A 13,881-nucleotide genomic window follows, 5' to 3' on the forward strand; every position below is an offset into this window, starting at 1 on the left:
TTTCATGTTGGTGTGGACCACGAGACAAAATGCTTGATCTGTTGTAAGAGCCAGAAGTTTCAACCAGTTGAAGGCATACCGTTGCGCCAACTGCTGCCCCTGGAGGATGTCACTCTCCCTGCCCGCTCTGCATGTGCTGACATGGTTCCCATGGCGAACTGCGAGGCTGATTGGCGATCAGCAAACTTCACATGCAGGTTGCCGCATTCGTCGTTCCTGCAAGCGATCCCAGGGTCTGGTTTTCAATGTGTCTGCCATTACGGTTAATACTATCGATTTGTTGTTGGTTTCGTATAGATATTTCGCAAACAAGCAGCATCTGTCATCTGTCAACAGTGGTTGTCTTGCATGGCGGCTGCTAGACAAAAATGCGTTGCAGATGGTGTCGCGTGCCTTTCCTTCGTTCTGTAAACATTTTTGACGCAGAAAACGTATCGAATGCTGCCGTCGCGCTTGACTGACGACACCACTGTGCCTTGAAACAATACGTGGCTCAGGATCCTCCAAATACCATGCTTGTCATTTCGTGGGCAGACATGTTTTCGCATCTGCGCGGAAAGTCATGAGACGTCCATTACAGGCTGGAAGTCCCCGAGGTCCCCTCTACGGGAGTACGGAGCACGTGATGGCGGGGTACGTATCTGTTGGATACCTACGTAGTACCTGCCTATACAAGCACCTCATAGGAAGAAATAATAAAATCCCACAGCGGTACACTCGAGGATGCGATGACAGCTGTCCATGCAATGTGCCTTCGCTTGAGATTCGCAGAGCGTTCTCGTCCGGATTGCTTACACAGTCACCATACCTACTGCGGTTGTTGCTGCTGCATGTTGGGATGGTGGAAGAAATAGTGGGGCATGGCGAGCATCGCGAACACTGCTGCTGCGTGCCCATTGGTGTTGGACATACCGAACAAGGTTACGGCGATGTACATTAGTACAAAAAGTGGGGGGTATGGAAGGCAAAGGCAAAGAAGCGGTGGGTGAACACGCTGTCCGGCAGCAGGCGGGAACGATCGCGTACGATTATTGCTAAGTCAGCCGGGACACGGGAGGCATTTATATCGCAACTTCTCTCCATGTCTCCTCACCCACCACAACACACCACCGATTGTAGATAACAGCCGACTGTCAAGCTTGCAATCTCTCTCCCTTCTATCAACCACACCCAGATTTCCCCGGGCCATTGCCCAGCTGTCAAGACGTTTTCCAATCTCCTCAGCTCGTATGTGCCCCGCTATAACCCCATGGGGACGCTTTATACTGATATTTGGCAGGATCCACAACCCATTCGCCGGCCGACGCACTTCTCCCTCTGGGGCAGCGTCGGATTTAGACTTCCGCAACTAAGTTCACCAAGTCAGAAAGAACTTCAATTGTAAATATGGCACCACACGCAGAAGACGGCGTCGGTCACGCGAATGGGTTCGATGTGAAAACGGCTCCCAAGGACCTCTTTGTTGTCAGCTCTCCTAATGTAGAGTATACCGAGGAAACCATCAGGTCAAAGTACACTTACCGTACCACCGACGTTACCAAGAACGCCGACGGCAAGTATGTGGCTATTCCCAAGGAGACGCTCTACGACTTCAAGGTCGACCGCAAGATCCCCAAGACCGGCGTTATGCTGGTTGGCTGGGGCGGCAACAATGGCACTACGGTCACCGCTGGTATCATCGCGAACAAGCGAAACCTCGTTTGGGAGACCAAGGAGGGCAAGCGCGGCGCTAACTACTATGGCTCGGTCATCATGGGATCTACCACTAAGCTCGGCGTCGATAGCAAGACTGGTCAGGAGATCCACATTCCATTTCATGACCTCCTGCCTATGGTCCACCCCAACGACCTTGTCGTTGGTGGGTGGGACATTAGCGGGATGAACCTTGCTGAAGCGATGGACCGCGCCAAGGTTCTATCGCCGTCTCTGAAGTCCCTTGTGCGTAAGGAGATGGGCGCTATGAAGCCCCTTCCTAGCATCTACTACCCGGACTTCATTGCTGCCAACCAAGAAGAGCGTGCCGACAATGTCCTTGAGGGTACCAAGGCCTCCATGGCCCATGTTGACCAGATCCGCAAGGATATCCGGTAAGTCGAAAGCTTCCACACTGCATTCTTGTCCTCGCTAACAATGATCAAGTGACTTCAAGGCTGCCAACAATCTCGACAAGGTTATTGTGCAATGGACTGCTAACACTGAGCGCTACGCCGACATCATTGAGGGCGTTAACGACACGGCGGACAACCTGATGAAGGCCATTGAGTCTGGTCACGAAGAGGTCTCTCCTTCCACTGTCTTTGCCGTTGCCTCGATTCTTGAGGGCGCTCCATTCATCAACGGCTCCCCTCAGAACACGTTCGTGCCTGGTGCTATTCAGCTCGCTGAGCAGCACAATGCCTTCATTGGGGGCGACGATTTCAAGTCTGGCCAAACCAAGATGAAGTCTGCTCTGGTTGACTTCATGATCAGCGCTGGTATCAAGCTCACCTCCATTGCCTCGTACAATCACCTGGGCAACAATGACGGCATGAATCTTAGCTCCCAGAAGCAGTTCCGCTCCAAGGAGATTTCCAAGTCCAACGTCGTCGACGACATGGTCGCTGCGAACAACGTCTTGTATAAGGACGGTGAGCACCCTGACCATTGTGTGGTCATCAAGTACATGCCCGCTGTTGGGGACGACAAGCGTGCCCTGGACGAGTACTACGCCGAGATCTTCCTTGACGGCCACCAGACCATCAGCTTGTTCAATGTCTGCGAGGACTCTCTCCTAGCCTCGCCATTGATCATCGATCTGGTTCTCGTCGCCGAGATGATGACTCGTGTGCAGTGGAAGTCCCACAGCGCCGAGACTAGTGATGCAAAGTTCAACAACTTTCACAGCGTTCTCAGTGTCCTCAGCTACATGCTCAAGGCTCCACTCACCCCTCCTGGCACACCTGTTGTCAATGCTCTTGCGAAGCAGCGCGCAGCTCTCACTAATATCTTCCGTGCCTGCGTCGGTCTTGAACCGGAGAACGACATGACCCTGGAGCATAAGCTCTTCTAGATCGATGGACGGTGGCGAGCCTCCGATATATCGATTGGAACTGGACGGCGGCACATATCGCATGATGCTCTAGAGGCACATGTGGCTCACAACATGACTCGACCAACTCATTACTCTCTTTGAAGCAATAGAAATTCTGTTTTACTATAATTCTACCTGATCTTCTGTGACCTGATAGTAATACCAGATCGTGTCAAATGGTGCTTGCATTCTGGCGCCACAATTCGACTTAGTAACACTATAACAAAGCGTACAGATATTTCAAATGTGCACATATATAATAGTTTGGCTTCCAGGGCCGTGCGACTTCCTCATCGAGGTTCAGGCGAATATTGCATTTCACGCAAGCGGCGGGAACGCTCCTGTCTCAAATCTCACCTCAACATCAGCCCCAATACTGCAAATGCCTTTACCTCTTCAACACCGACCTGCATGGTAGAAAATGCCTGCCTCACCCTCAATTCAGTCTTACTTTTCATCGTCGACGACAAAGAATGACGATGGCTTCGCCACAAAAGAGGCTCATGCCGCTCTTGCCTCATCGGAAGCGACTGCTACAAGTGCATGGGCTGTATGCACCTTATACAGTCGTGTTTTCTCACCGCTAATACAACAGAAAGCCCGCTTTTGACTACGAAGAAGCAGATCTAGGCACACTCGAGCCTGGTCCCTGCAAACTCGTTCTCATGGGCCGCGTCGTTTACTTCATTGACCAAGCTAGACCAAGCAAATCACACAAAGCAGCTCAAGGATGCATCAAGGTCCTTCTTGCAGACGATACTGGTGTTCTTACTGTGCGCATTTGGTATAACACCACGCAGTATAGACTCAAGCTAGGCCAGCTTCTCAGTGTGTGGACGGTACATATTTCGAATTCGTCCGAGTTTAATTCCTTGGCTCAGAATACTGCTCCAATGTTTACTACCATCTTTCCCGAGGGCGATAGGAACTGTCATGTTATGGTGCACGAGAATAGTGATGATGGAAGGAGGTACAGGAGACCGTATGGTATACGGGAGAGTAAGGTGTTGACCGGACTGATGACGCTGAAGAGCTTCACGGATGGTGGGTACGATGTCGAAGAGCCGAAGTTGCTGGTATGTGTCAAGAGTATCGGAGCGCGGAAAAAGTGTGAGTGATTTCTATCCCCCATACTACCTAATCACGTTTTTATCAGTGGCTTACTCAACAACCAGACATCAACCGCAACGGCACAACCTCCGAACTTATCTCCATCGGCATCTTTGACGACACAGCCGACGGTCAACTTACTTTGTATTCTTCCATGTGCGACTCTGCACCTCTCTTAATTGCCTCGAAAACAGTTTTGCTGATCTCAAACCCCGGATGGCGAATAGAGAAAATGGCCAAGCTCACGCTGAGCGGTAATTCACGCATCGATATCGACCCAGACATGGGTGATGCACGGAGATTGAGAGCACTAGCACAAAAACTGACGAAGAAAGAACATGTCAATCCGCCATTTCTTATCGCTGATACTTTGGTTGATGACTTCAAGACTGCAGCCATAAGAGCACTGTACACACTTGCGGATGTGGATGACGTCGCTCGCTCGCTCTCGAACAGAAGATCCAAGGAGACTATTGCTGGCTATCTTAGCGTTATTGTCACAGAGCTTAACATTGTCACGACGTTTAGGCGAAATATGCTCATGAGCAATGAATGCTGCGGAATCCCTATTTTCGCCAACAACATAGAGATTAAGTGCAAGCAGTGTGGTAGGGTGGTAAAACTGAGGATCAATCCAAGAATAGTAAGTGGGTTTCGTTCCTCTCGAAAATCATCTCGTTCTATCCCTGATGCTTTCCAGCTCGGTGCTCTCCTCGACGAAACCGGCCAGATTAGCTCTGGAAAACTCATCCTCTCGGACGCTGCATGGTCTCAACTCCTCGGCCGCACGTCGGAGCAACTCTTGCACACTCCTATCGACGTTCTCCGTTACCTAGAAGAGCGCGTACTTTTCCTCCGCATCACAATGGGATTTGCGTTGAATCTGGAAGACGAAATTGGAAGACTGGCTATATGGTGCATTAGAAGCTAAGAGAGGCAGCAAAGAGATATACATGAAGTGGGAGTGAGCTGAGTATAGGAATGTCGACGAAGGATTGTGTCAAGGCAAGAACTGACGGATGATCATCATCTGTCAAGCAGGAACCGTAGCTTCAAGGTTTCTCGGCTTACTTTAGCGATCACATGCAATCGCGATGACATTTCTGGCACTCTGCTTGAAGTGCATGACTCTTCAGCAGCGCAGCAAGATAGTGTGATGTTATTCTTGCTCGAATAATATTTACATGAAACCTCAAAAAAACAGAAGGGTATATCGTTTTCTCCCGATCCATTCCGGCACACACTGAACACCATACGAAAATGCCTGCGAAGTATGTCTCCGGGACAAGGCGAAAAGGCCGAAGAAAGAGCCATATAGATCATTCTCATAAGATGATTGTCTGTCTGGATACCAGTCCTTATCCGTTCCTGCCGGTAACTCTTGTATTTGATTGCAATAAACGCTTGCATATCTATTGCTCCCTGAGTACACCTGCAAGGCCTCTCAGTATGTCACCTACACCAACTCCCTCTGTTCCGACTCTTTCCTTTGCCTCCCGATCTCGCTCCTCTAGCCTCTTTGCCGCTGTCCCTAGCACACAATCCGCTACTTTTTCTGCTGTAGCGCGATACTGCTCGATCTTATGAACACCATCTGCGAAGAGGTCGATGTGCGGTTCTAGTGAGTTGGCGAGTGATGTGAGATGTGATTGTAGTGCCGTAGGCGATGTGAATGTGAATGCTGATGACGGCGGTTGTGGTGAGGTCTGTGGTTGTGATAGTTGGAGGGAGGAAATTATGGCGGCTTGCTCGGGATCGAGGAGGGATGTATCAATATCCGATAGTGTGGGTGCCGCAGTGGGTATCGAAGGTGCAGGCGGAGGGAGGCTAGCTTTCGACGCTGATGCAATGGCTTCCCATGCGGCTTTCTCATCTTCGAGACTACTCCGCTGTCAGTCTGGTGCGTTCGTGTAATGAGTGGACTTCAAGACATACCGCTTGACTTCGTCTTCCAATTCCTCCAATTTGGCTTTGTTCATCTCATTCTGGGGATTCGGCTTCTTCACCACAGGTGGTGGCGCTGTTTCTTCCTGTACAACAATCAGCCCGAATTCAATATACTGAGACCCATCCACGTACCCTGCTGAACCAGTCCGAAAGCTCAGGTTTGCTTGCAAAGTCGTCTATAAGCTCTTGTTGAATGGCTCGCGCAGCCATGATCGCGTTCGCGTTCTTGACGTCGCCCGATGGCTTCGCTGGTAGTGCTCGCGATCCACACCATGTTAGAAGCTGCTTCATCCGCCGTGGTTCGGGCAGACTTTGCTCGATGTACTTGTAGAAATCTCGTACTTCGACTTCGGAATGGGGTAGCGCTGCGAATTTGTCAGTACTTACTACCTATTGGAAGCGCTTTTCCATGCCCTTAGGGGGTTTTGTCTGTGCATCGTGTTCAGACTCACCATTGGATTGTCCGCTATCTATCAGCGAACTTGCTCTCCTCCCTCGCAAGCCTGTGCTACTCCTTCTTGACCCGTCCTTGTTGCCGCCTTTCCGCATCTCTTTGTTTCTCGTTATAACTGGTGTGTCGGCAAAAGGCAGCATGATCTTTTGAGCGTTGGGATCGCGCTTCTTCGCGACCTGTATCTCATTGTGTCTTGGTGTTTGTACACCTCCATATGTGCTCTTCGGCTCCGTTTGTACTTCAGGTGGGGGTGTGACCTGCTTCTTCCTCTCTTTCTCTGCCGGTGCGGCTTTCTTCGTGCGAGTTTTCGTTGGAAGAGGCTCTGTGGACTTCGGTCGTACCTCTAGCTGTCTACTGTCGGCAGATATGCGCGCTGATCGCCGTCGCTTTCCCGAGTCTGAAGATTCTGGATCGGCTGCTGCGGTTGATTGTTTCTTCTTCCGCGCAGCTGATTTGACGGGTTGCGCTTCGACAGCTTGCGCAGGCTTCGTTGGTCTTTCCTCGGGTATTGGTTCTGGTGCTGGCGCAGCCTGTGCCTTTGTAGTCCTCCGCGACGACGTGCGACGCGAGAATTGGAAGCCATCGTCGTCCTCGTCGTATGCAGCTGCCTTTGCTGTCTTCTTTGGCGCAGCAGTCGCCTTTTTGCTCGACCCATTCACCTCGGCCTTTGCTCTTTTTGGCGCCGGCGCATCGTCGTCATCAAAGGCTTGTTTTGCGCTCCTTCGTCGCGTCGTCGGTCGGTTTGTGGCCATAGGAAGCGATTGGAGCGGTGGGCGCGCGAAGATAGTAGTCATGAGTCCAGTTGCTGCGTCACGGGAGTTTCGGGGAGTTGAAGTTCGGTCAAAGCGCGTGCATTGGCGCGACAAACGGGCGAGCGCAGACAGGGCGAGCTACGCAGGATATACGATGGTGGTTGGCGTGCGATTAGGTATATGCTTGCGGTATCCGTACGCAGGCTCGTAATGATTTGGCGGTAATGCGAATATTCTTAGGCGACGGGCGTGGAGGGGAACGGTTATCACACGGGAGCAAGGAAGTTGGTGTGTGCACCTGCCGCCAGCATCATCAAAACAATGGTTTTGGGACTAGCGTGTTCACGTGAAGCACTAGTGCACCCCACATGGATGAGTGTCCACTACTTGAGCCCAACGATCCAAATCTTTCAGGGGATGAAGACGATGTTGTAGGATGCGGGCCAACTGCTCTGTATGTATGTAAACGACACATCTTTGTAGACAGTCAAAGCAAAGCCGCTCAAAAAACGCCAGAGAACAAGCGACTACCCGTGTCGCTGATCCGTATGCTCCCATACCATCATGATCTCGTTACTCCACTTAGACACACGCCAGAACAATGTTGAATATCCAAGCCTGCCCATGTCCTTTTATGTATTCCTTTTCCTATGCACCGCAATGGCGTCTATTCTACATCCCAGCTCCAGGCATGGGTCCTTTCACGCCTGAAGGTGCCATGCTACCCTCGATGCGGCGTTTCGCGTCCTGCTTCTCTTCATTGGTAGGGTTGGTTTTGCGCATGTCGGGGACATGGGCTGCCCTGTTGGGGCTGTGACCGATAGACATGCCGACACGGACCTATCAAGATTAGTAACACAGATTGACTATAAGCATGACTGCACTTACAAGAGTCTCCAAGGCAGAGTTCGAGTTGTCTACAAGATCCTCGTCGTATCTCATCTGACCGGGCTCGAAGAGAAGGAGCAATGTGCTTCCGCCAAACTTGAAGTAGCCCAGCTCCTCGGCACGCTTGACATGGTCGCCCTTCTTACGCGTGATGACAGTGCTGCCAACCATCATGGCACCAATGCAAATGACCATAACACGGCCGTGTGCAACGGAGTCGATGGGCACTACGACGCGCACATTCTCGCCATATACGTCCAGAGCTGAGCGGATAGCCATTGGGTTGACAGTGTAGTATTCTCCCTCGATTGTTTTTGGTTCATCCATGACACCATCGACAGGTATGTGGAACCGGTGGTAGTCTTGTGGCGCGAGTCGGAAGATACCAAGAGAGCCTCCATGATAGCGTTTAGCGTCTTCAGGGTACGCATCACCAAGCAAACGCTCAACGGTAAAGTCACGACCCTTGACCCAGATGGCTTGTGCCGAGTCGATCGTGTTGAAGACTACGGTTCGGCAGTCAGACGGCGAGACGATGACTCTGGGATCATCAGGTGCGGAGCACGGACGTGCACCCGGCTTGAGTGCTCGGTAGAAGAACTCGTTGAAGTTCTTGAACTGGTCTGTCGGCAACAATACCTCAGACATGTCAAGTTGATGGAAGTTGATAAAAGGCAGTATCTCAGATGCTGATGCAGGGTCATCGTATTTCCTTCCCTGTTTGAAACTGAGTGACTTGAGCAACTTGCGGACTGCGACAAATTAGTATGATGCATTCACAATAACAGCACTTGGCCACTTACTTCGCTTCTTCTCCATGTTGTTTGATTTGAGGCCCTTGTAGAGCAATCGAATACCCAAACGTACGTAAACGCTCATGCGCTCTTCGTTGATCTGACCTGTAAGACGGTCTTGAACAAGGATGTTTGCCGAGTTTGCGCCTAGTTTGTAGCCACCGTACGAGATCTTAGTGATGACCTTGGAATACCATTTTCGCTGTGCTTGGCTTGAGGTGACGAAGCCAGCCATGACAATGTTGTTCACTTGTCTCCAATCTTGACTGGCGCAGGTAGCAATGTGTGTAATGATGTTAGCATCGGACCTCTTATTCAACTTCGGCTGGTGGCAGATGGGACATTCACGGATCTCGATGACATGTTCTTCTCCCTTCTCGTCGGCAAGATCGTCGATCTGCAGGTTGTCGCCTTCTTCGCCTTCCCTACCCAAGGTGTTTGTTTCAAGCACTGGAATGGAGGTTGTCGAGCTGTTCTGATTGATGGGCGTGAGCATTCCAGATGCCAGCGAAGGAGTCTGTGTGCCTGATGCAAACCCAGACCTCTGGGCGTCTCTTGCCTCTGTGGCCTGCAGCTGATCTTCAAGACAGATGACGGCTTCGTCGAATGTGAGGAGAAGGTCTCCATTATGTGCCTCCGCGAAACGATCGAAGAAGCTGTCAATAGTCGATTCGTGCAGGGTGGAACCAAGGGTATCGAGCATGGTAGTCAGTTCTACTTTATCGAGAAGGCCACTCTCATCGGCGTCGTACTGTTTGAGCATAGCTCTCCAGAACTGTTGTCGAAGAGCCTTGTACGGGAGGTATTTTGCGCGAATGTAGAGGGTTGGGTTGTGTTTGTTGCCCCAGCGCTCTTTGTCTTTTAACTCCAATGGTAGTGTGTACATCTTCAAATCCTCGTCATCTGCGGCGGATGGGTTTATGTTGACGTCGCCGGCTACAGCAAGATTACCGTTGGAATCGGCTGCAGCATTGCTGGTAGTCAGGGAATTGTTAGGCTCTTGTACAGAGAGTGAACCTGTCGAGCTTTCCTTCTTCAAAGACGGCCGACCCAGACGAGATAGACTGTGAGTTGAAGCAGAGCGAGACATGGGGAGGCGGAAACGGGACTTCTTTGAACTGCCGGATTCAGAAGGAGAGAGACCAGGAGAGTCTGATGGCTCAGGCAATCTATATAACCCCGTCTCTGGGTCCTCCTGTGGGGCTGTAGAAACAGCTTTTTCAAGGGGAAAGTTGACGGTGCCAACGTAGTCATTGCCTGAGAACTTGTCCTTGTCGATGATGGTAAAATTGACGGAGTAATTGGTTTCGTGCCGTAGAACTTGGAAGACAAGTTTCTCGTCAAAGACGGGATTTAGGTTATGACTAATGGTTTTGGTACGATACGTCTTCTTTCCGAGTGAGGTTACGACGAATGGATCCATGTCAAAGGTAGTCCTCGTCACTAGGGATGCATTAGCTTGTGTATGAGGACGCGGTCAGGAGACTTACCGTTACGTTCTGGTGGCAGGTCGGTACATTTCTGAATCTCGAGGAAGAGAACACCAGCTATATCGCCATTGCTAGAGTATTCGTAGCCGGTCTTGGATTTGACCTTTCTCCTCAGTCTGGCTAACTTGAGCTTCTTCCTCCGCTTCTCGCGCTTCTCGGCCTTCTTTGATTCGTCCTGTGCCTCGTCCGAGCTCGACTCATCCTCTTCGGCGTCGGTAAGGTTGCTGTCGCCGCGCATGAGGAGCTCCCCCTCGTCTTCGTCTGGGCTTGGTGTTTGCCCTGCGATGGCGAAGAACTTCTGTAGGATCTGCTCGGGTGTGGCGGCGAGGTTGACCGGGTCGATGAGGGAGAATTGGATCTGGATCTCGCCGGAGACGACAGACTTCTTCTTGCCGGATCGCCGCGACTTGAGGGGAAACCATTGTGGCTCCTGCTGCGTGAGTCCGTTCTGGAATTGCTCCTCGAGTATGACGTCAAATTCGCCCATGTAATCCTTGCCAAAGCGGTCTTTGTCCCAGCAGACGACCTCGAGCAGGAGGCTCTGCTCGCCGAGGATGGGGAGTTCGAGCGTCTCGTTCCATTCCGGGTTCAGCTGTTTGTTTATGGTAGGAGTTGTGAATTTCTCGTCACCGAGAGAGAGGACAAGGTACTGTGGACATGGTGGTTAGAGGGGCATTCGCGGCAGTGGCATGCCTGTGAAGGGACTCACGGGATCAGAAGTGCCGCTCCGGTCCTTTGCAGCGAGGTCTCTGCCCTGCATTCATGTCAGCTTGTGGCTGCTCCACCGGGGAGACATGGACGGGCGCACCTTGATGACGTTCGCCCTCAAGACCAGGCCGGGTACTGGCTGCTCGGGCATGGCGCGTAGTTTGGGGCTCCCCGTACGGCTGGCGGGGACAGAGGTTGGGGTGGAATTGGGGTTGCTGGTGTAGCTGGTCTGGTGCTTGAGGCGGTGCGGAAGCGAGAGCTTGCTGGTAAATGTAGGTCGCGGCATGGTGGCAGGCTGCGCGTTCAATCGGAACCTGCTGGCCGGACCGCGGTAGCCAAGTGCCTAGGGATTGCTTGACGTCGCGCCGTCGGTTGGCACAACGTGGGTCAATACATTCAGGAATTCACGGCAAGAGGCCTCAGGAGAGGCAGATGTGCAATGCGACGCGAATGCTGATGGCGGCCAGAAGAAGAGTGAATCAAGCTTGGGGGCCGCCGCATAGCACCTTGGCCCCGGTACTTGGGCACGCGCAGACAGCTGAAGGAGGGCAGGCCCGCAATCTGTCTCTTGCGGCGTCGATAGGAGCAGCGCTTGCCGGGAACGCGGCTGGGCCCTGTGCATGGCTTCTACCATGCCTGATCGACGGCTATGTCTGACCTCTATGCAAAGCTCCAAGACATGTGCAATAAGCAAATACCGCCCGCTGCCAGTTGCTGCATCTTTTCGCGACTCAGGCGCCTACCATCAAAGCCGAGAACTGCGGCGACCGTATCCAGACCCCACTCGGAACCCACTCGAAGCCATCAAGGCAGCCGCAACCCAACAGAATCAACAACAAGCAGCCCTAATCAGCCCTGCGTCCATCGCCTCCATATCGACCCCTCAATCCTGCCCTGCTAGCCATCCGAGCAACCGGCCGCAGTATATATCCCGCAAATGCTATCCCGTCCTGTCTGTCTCACTAACGCCTCGCGCTGACAGGTTCCGAGCCAACAACACCGCGCACGTATCGCGGATACCTGTCTCGATTAAGATGCTCCGGAACTATACTGGGCCACTACACTGGGCCACTATACTGGACCTACTATTGGTAGCCTGCACTTCTACGCGACCCGTCTTGTTACAGGAACCTCTAACCGCATCAACACTACCCTACTGTACTCCAAAGGCCACCTTCCACCTTTAGCGGGGTACATGCGAACGAGGGGTATCTTGCACAGCCCTCTCATCGTTTCTTCCGCCTCTTTCGGAAGAACTGAGCACTTCATCTTCCAGGTACCACCGCGTACCACAAAATGTCCTGGCTATTTTGTCAGGCGGGAGCTCGTGCTCCAAACCTGTAACTTGTGCGATACAAATCGCAGTCTCCGATTCGCCAAGTTCCTGGCTGCTGTCACTGCGACCGCGGGCCTTGAGGGCTTTGCATGCCGTCAGATACGCTGTACCAAACTGCGGCACACAACAACTGGCGCCAAACCAACGTTGGTGGGGCTTTTTCTAGGTACAACACCGGCAGTCGCGATCCGCCAACGCCGATGCCAGCGACGTCATACCTCACTTACTCCACATGGCTCGTCCGCCCATCCGTTCCGTTAGCCGTGGCTGATGACGTGGCTGATGTTGTGGCTGACGTACTGAGACTGAACTAGAATGCGTTGCCGAAGATCAGACACACTGCTGCAAATAGCCAAGTGGAAGCGCAGAAAGTATTGCGAGCTTCCTCGTGATTATAACTCGACCTGTTTATGTGGGGTTGCAGACACGAAGTGATGAACAATAATCGATTCGACTCGTAACTTGTTAGTCGAACAGCGATTGTATGCAAACACCATGCCATCTTCCATTCAATATGTTCAGATACTGTAAAGTATACTTATCACCAAAGCCTGTTGACTGCCTACACACACAGTCTTCCTCGCCTATTCTTATTTCTATTATTCTATCTTGCAGGTACTTCACGGCAAGCGGCCCAAGTCAACAGAGAGTTCTTGAATATCAGTCTGTCTTGCGTATATCTTTCTGTCAGACATGTACGTCTCTCTCCCAAGTATGTGTATAGTAACCTTGTTTAACTCTCCAGTCGTGCTGACGGAAGATTGGACAGAGGCGGATACTATCTGAGTGCCAGGCCCTGATTCCGCGCATCGTTTCCAAATTACGATATCTTGTTTCGTCTCCAACTCCATCATCAACATACTTCTCATTGCGACTGTTGGTCAGCGACTCAGTCAGTAGATTAATCGTAGTTGGGTGGTTTGCCAGAAGGACGTTTTGACCTCGATAACGGTTGGACGGCCCAGCATTGTTGGGTGCCTATATGTCAAGAAGAGAGCTCTTACCTTGAAACATGGGCTCTTTGGATAGCTCACATTAGCCAAAGCTCTATTATGATGCCTGTCGCTGGGTGGTAGCTTAAAAAAAGTTACTGGAGACACACTTAGGATGATCCACATTCGAGTCCGTATTCAGTTTCAGGCCTAGGTAGATGAGAGCAATATTGGCCAGCTGCTGGACGAAGACCTCGATGCTATCATCCAACACATTGTCGTCGGCAGGGAGAACGATGATCTGGCTCTGAATATCGCCAACAAAACCATAGATAGACGAGCTACGCTCCATCCGAATGAGAGCATAACCTGTCTTCCTGTAAAGCATGATTCGGAGACG

General features: G+C 51.7%; 4 protein-coding genes across 4 annotated transcripts; 2 read left to right on the top strand and 2 right to left on the bottom strand.

The window, feature by feature from the left end:
• Positions 1-1,386: 1,386 nt before the first annotated feature.
• GT037_003871 (myo-inositol-1-phosphate synthase) lies at positions 1,387-3,049 on the top strand (the record flags this gene model as incomplete). Its single annotated transcript, XM_038928918.1, has 2 exons — positions 1,387-2,087; positions 2,140-3,049. The coding sequence occupies 2 exons, from the start codon at positions 1,387-1,389 to the stop codon at positions 3,047-3,049; spliced, it is 1,611 nt and encodes a 536-aa protein (XP_038788625.1).
• A 442-nt stretch (positions 3,050-3,491) lies between these two features.
• GT037_003872 (uncharacterized protein) lies at positions 3,492-5,111 on the top strand (the record flags this gene model as incomplete). Its single annotated transcript, XM_038928919.1, has 4 exons — positions 3,492-3,620; positions 3,670-4,180; positions 4,246-4,823; positions 4,881-5,111. The coding sequence occupies 4 exons, from the start codon at positions 3,492-3,494 to the stop codon at positions 5,109-5,111; spliced, it is 1,449 nt and encodes a 482-aa protein (XP_038788626.1).
• A 481-nt stretch (positions 5,112-5,592) lies between these two features.
• GT037_003873 (phosphatidylserine decarboxylase proenzyme) lies at positions 5,593-11,499 on the bottom strand (the record flags this gene model as incomplete). The annotated part of the gene is made up of 10 exons (XM_038928920.1): positions 5,593-6,061; positions 6,116-6,210; positions 6,260-6,492; positions 6,580-7,471; positions 8,039-8,173; positions 8,222-8,973; positions 9,025-10,458; positions 10,506-11,154; positions 11,215-11,259; positions 11,314-11,499. The coding sequence occupies 10 exons, from the start codon at positions 11,497-11,499 to the stop codon at positions 5,593-5,595; spliced, it is 4,890 nt and encodes a 1,629-aa protein (XP_038788627.1).
• A 2,050-nt stretch (positions 11,500-13,549) lies between these two features.
• GT037_003874 (uncharacterized protein) lies at positions 13,550-13,869 on the bottom strand (the record flags this gene model as incomplete). The annotated part of the gene is made up of 2 exons (XM_038928921.1): positions 13,550-13,553; positions 13,652-13,869. The coding sequence occupies 2 exons, from the start codon at positions 13,867-13,869 to the stop codon at positions 13,550-13,552; spliced, it is 222 nt and encodes a 73-aa protein (XP_038788628.1).
• Between the last annotated feature and the right edge of the window lie 12 nt (positions 13,870-13,881).

The sequence above is a fragment of the Alternaria burnsii genome (assembly GCF_013036055.1).
Source record: "Alternaria burnsii strain CBS107.38 chromosome Unknown 730, whole genome shotgun sequence".
NCBI classification, from domain to species: domain Eukaryota; kingdom Fungi; phylum Ascomycota; class Dothideomycetes; order Pleosporales; family Pleosporaceae; genus Alternaria; species Alternaria burnsii.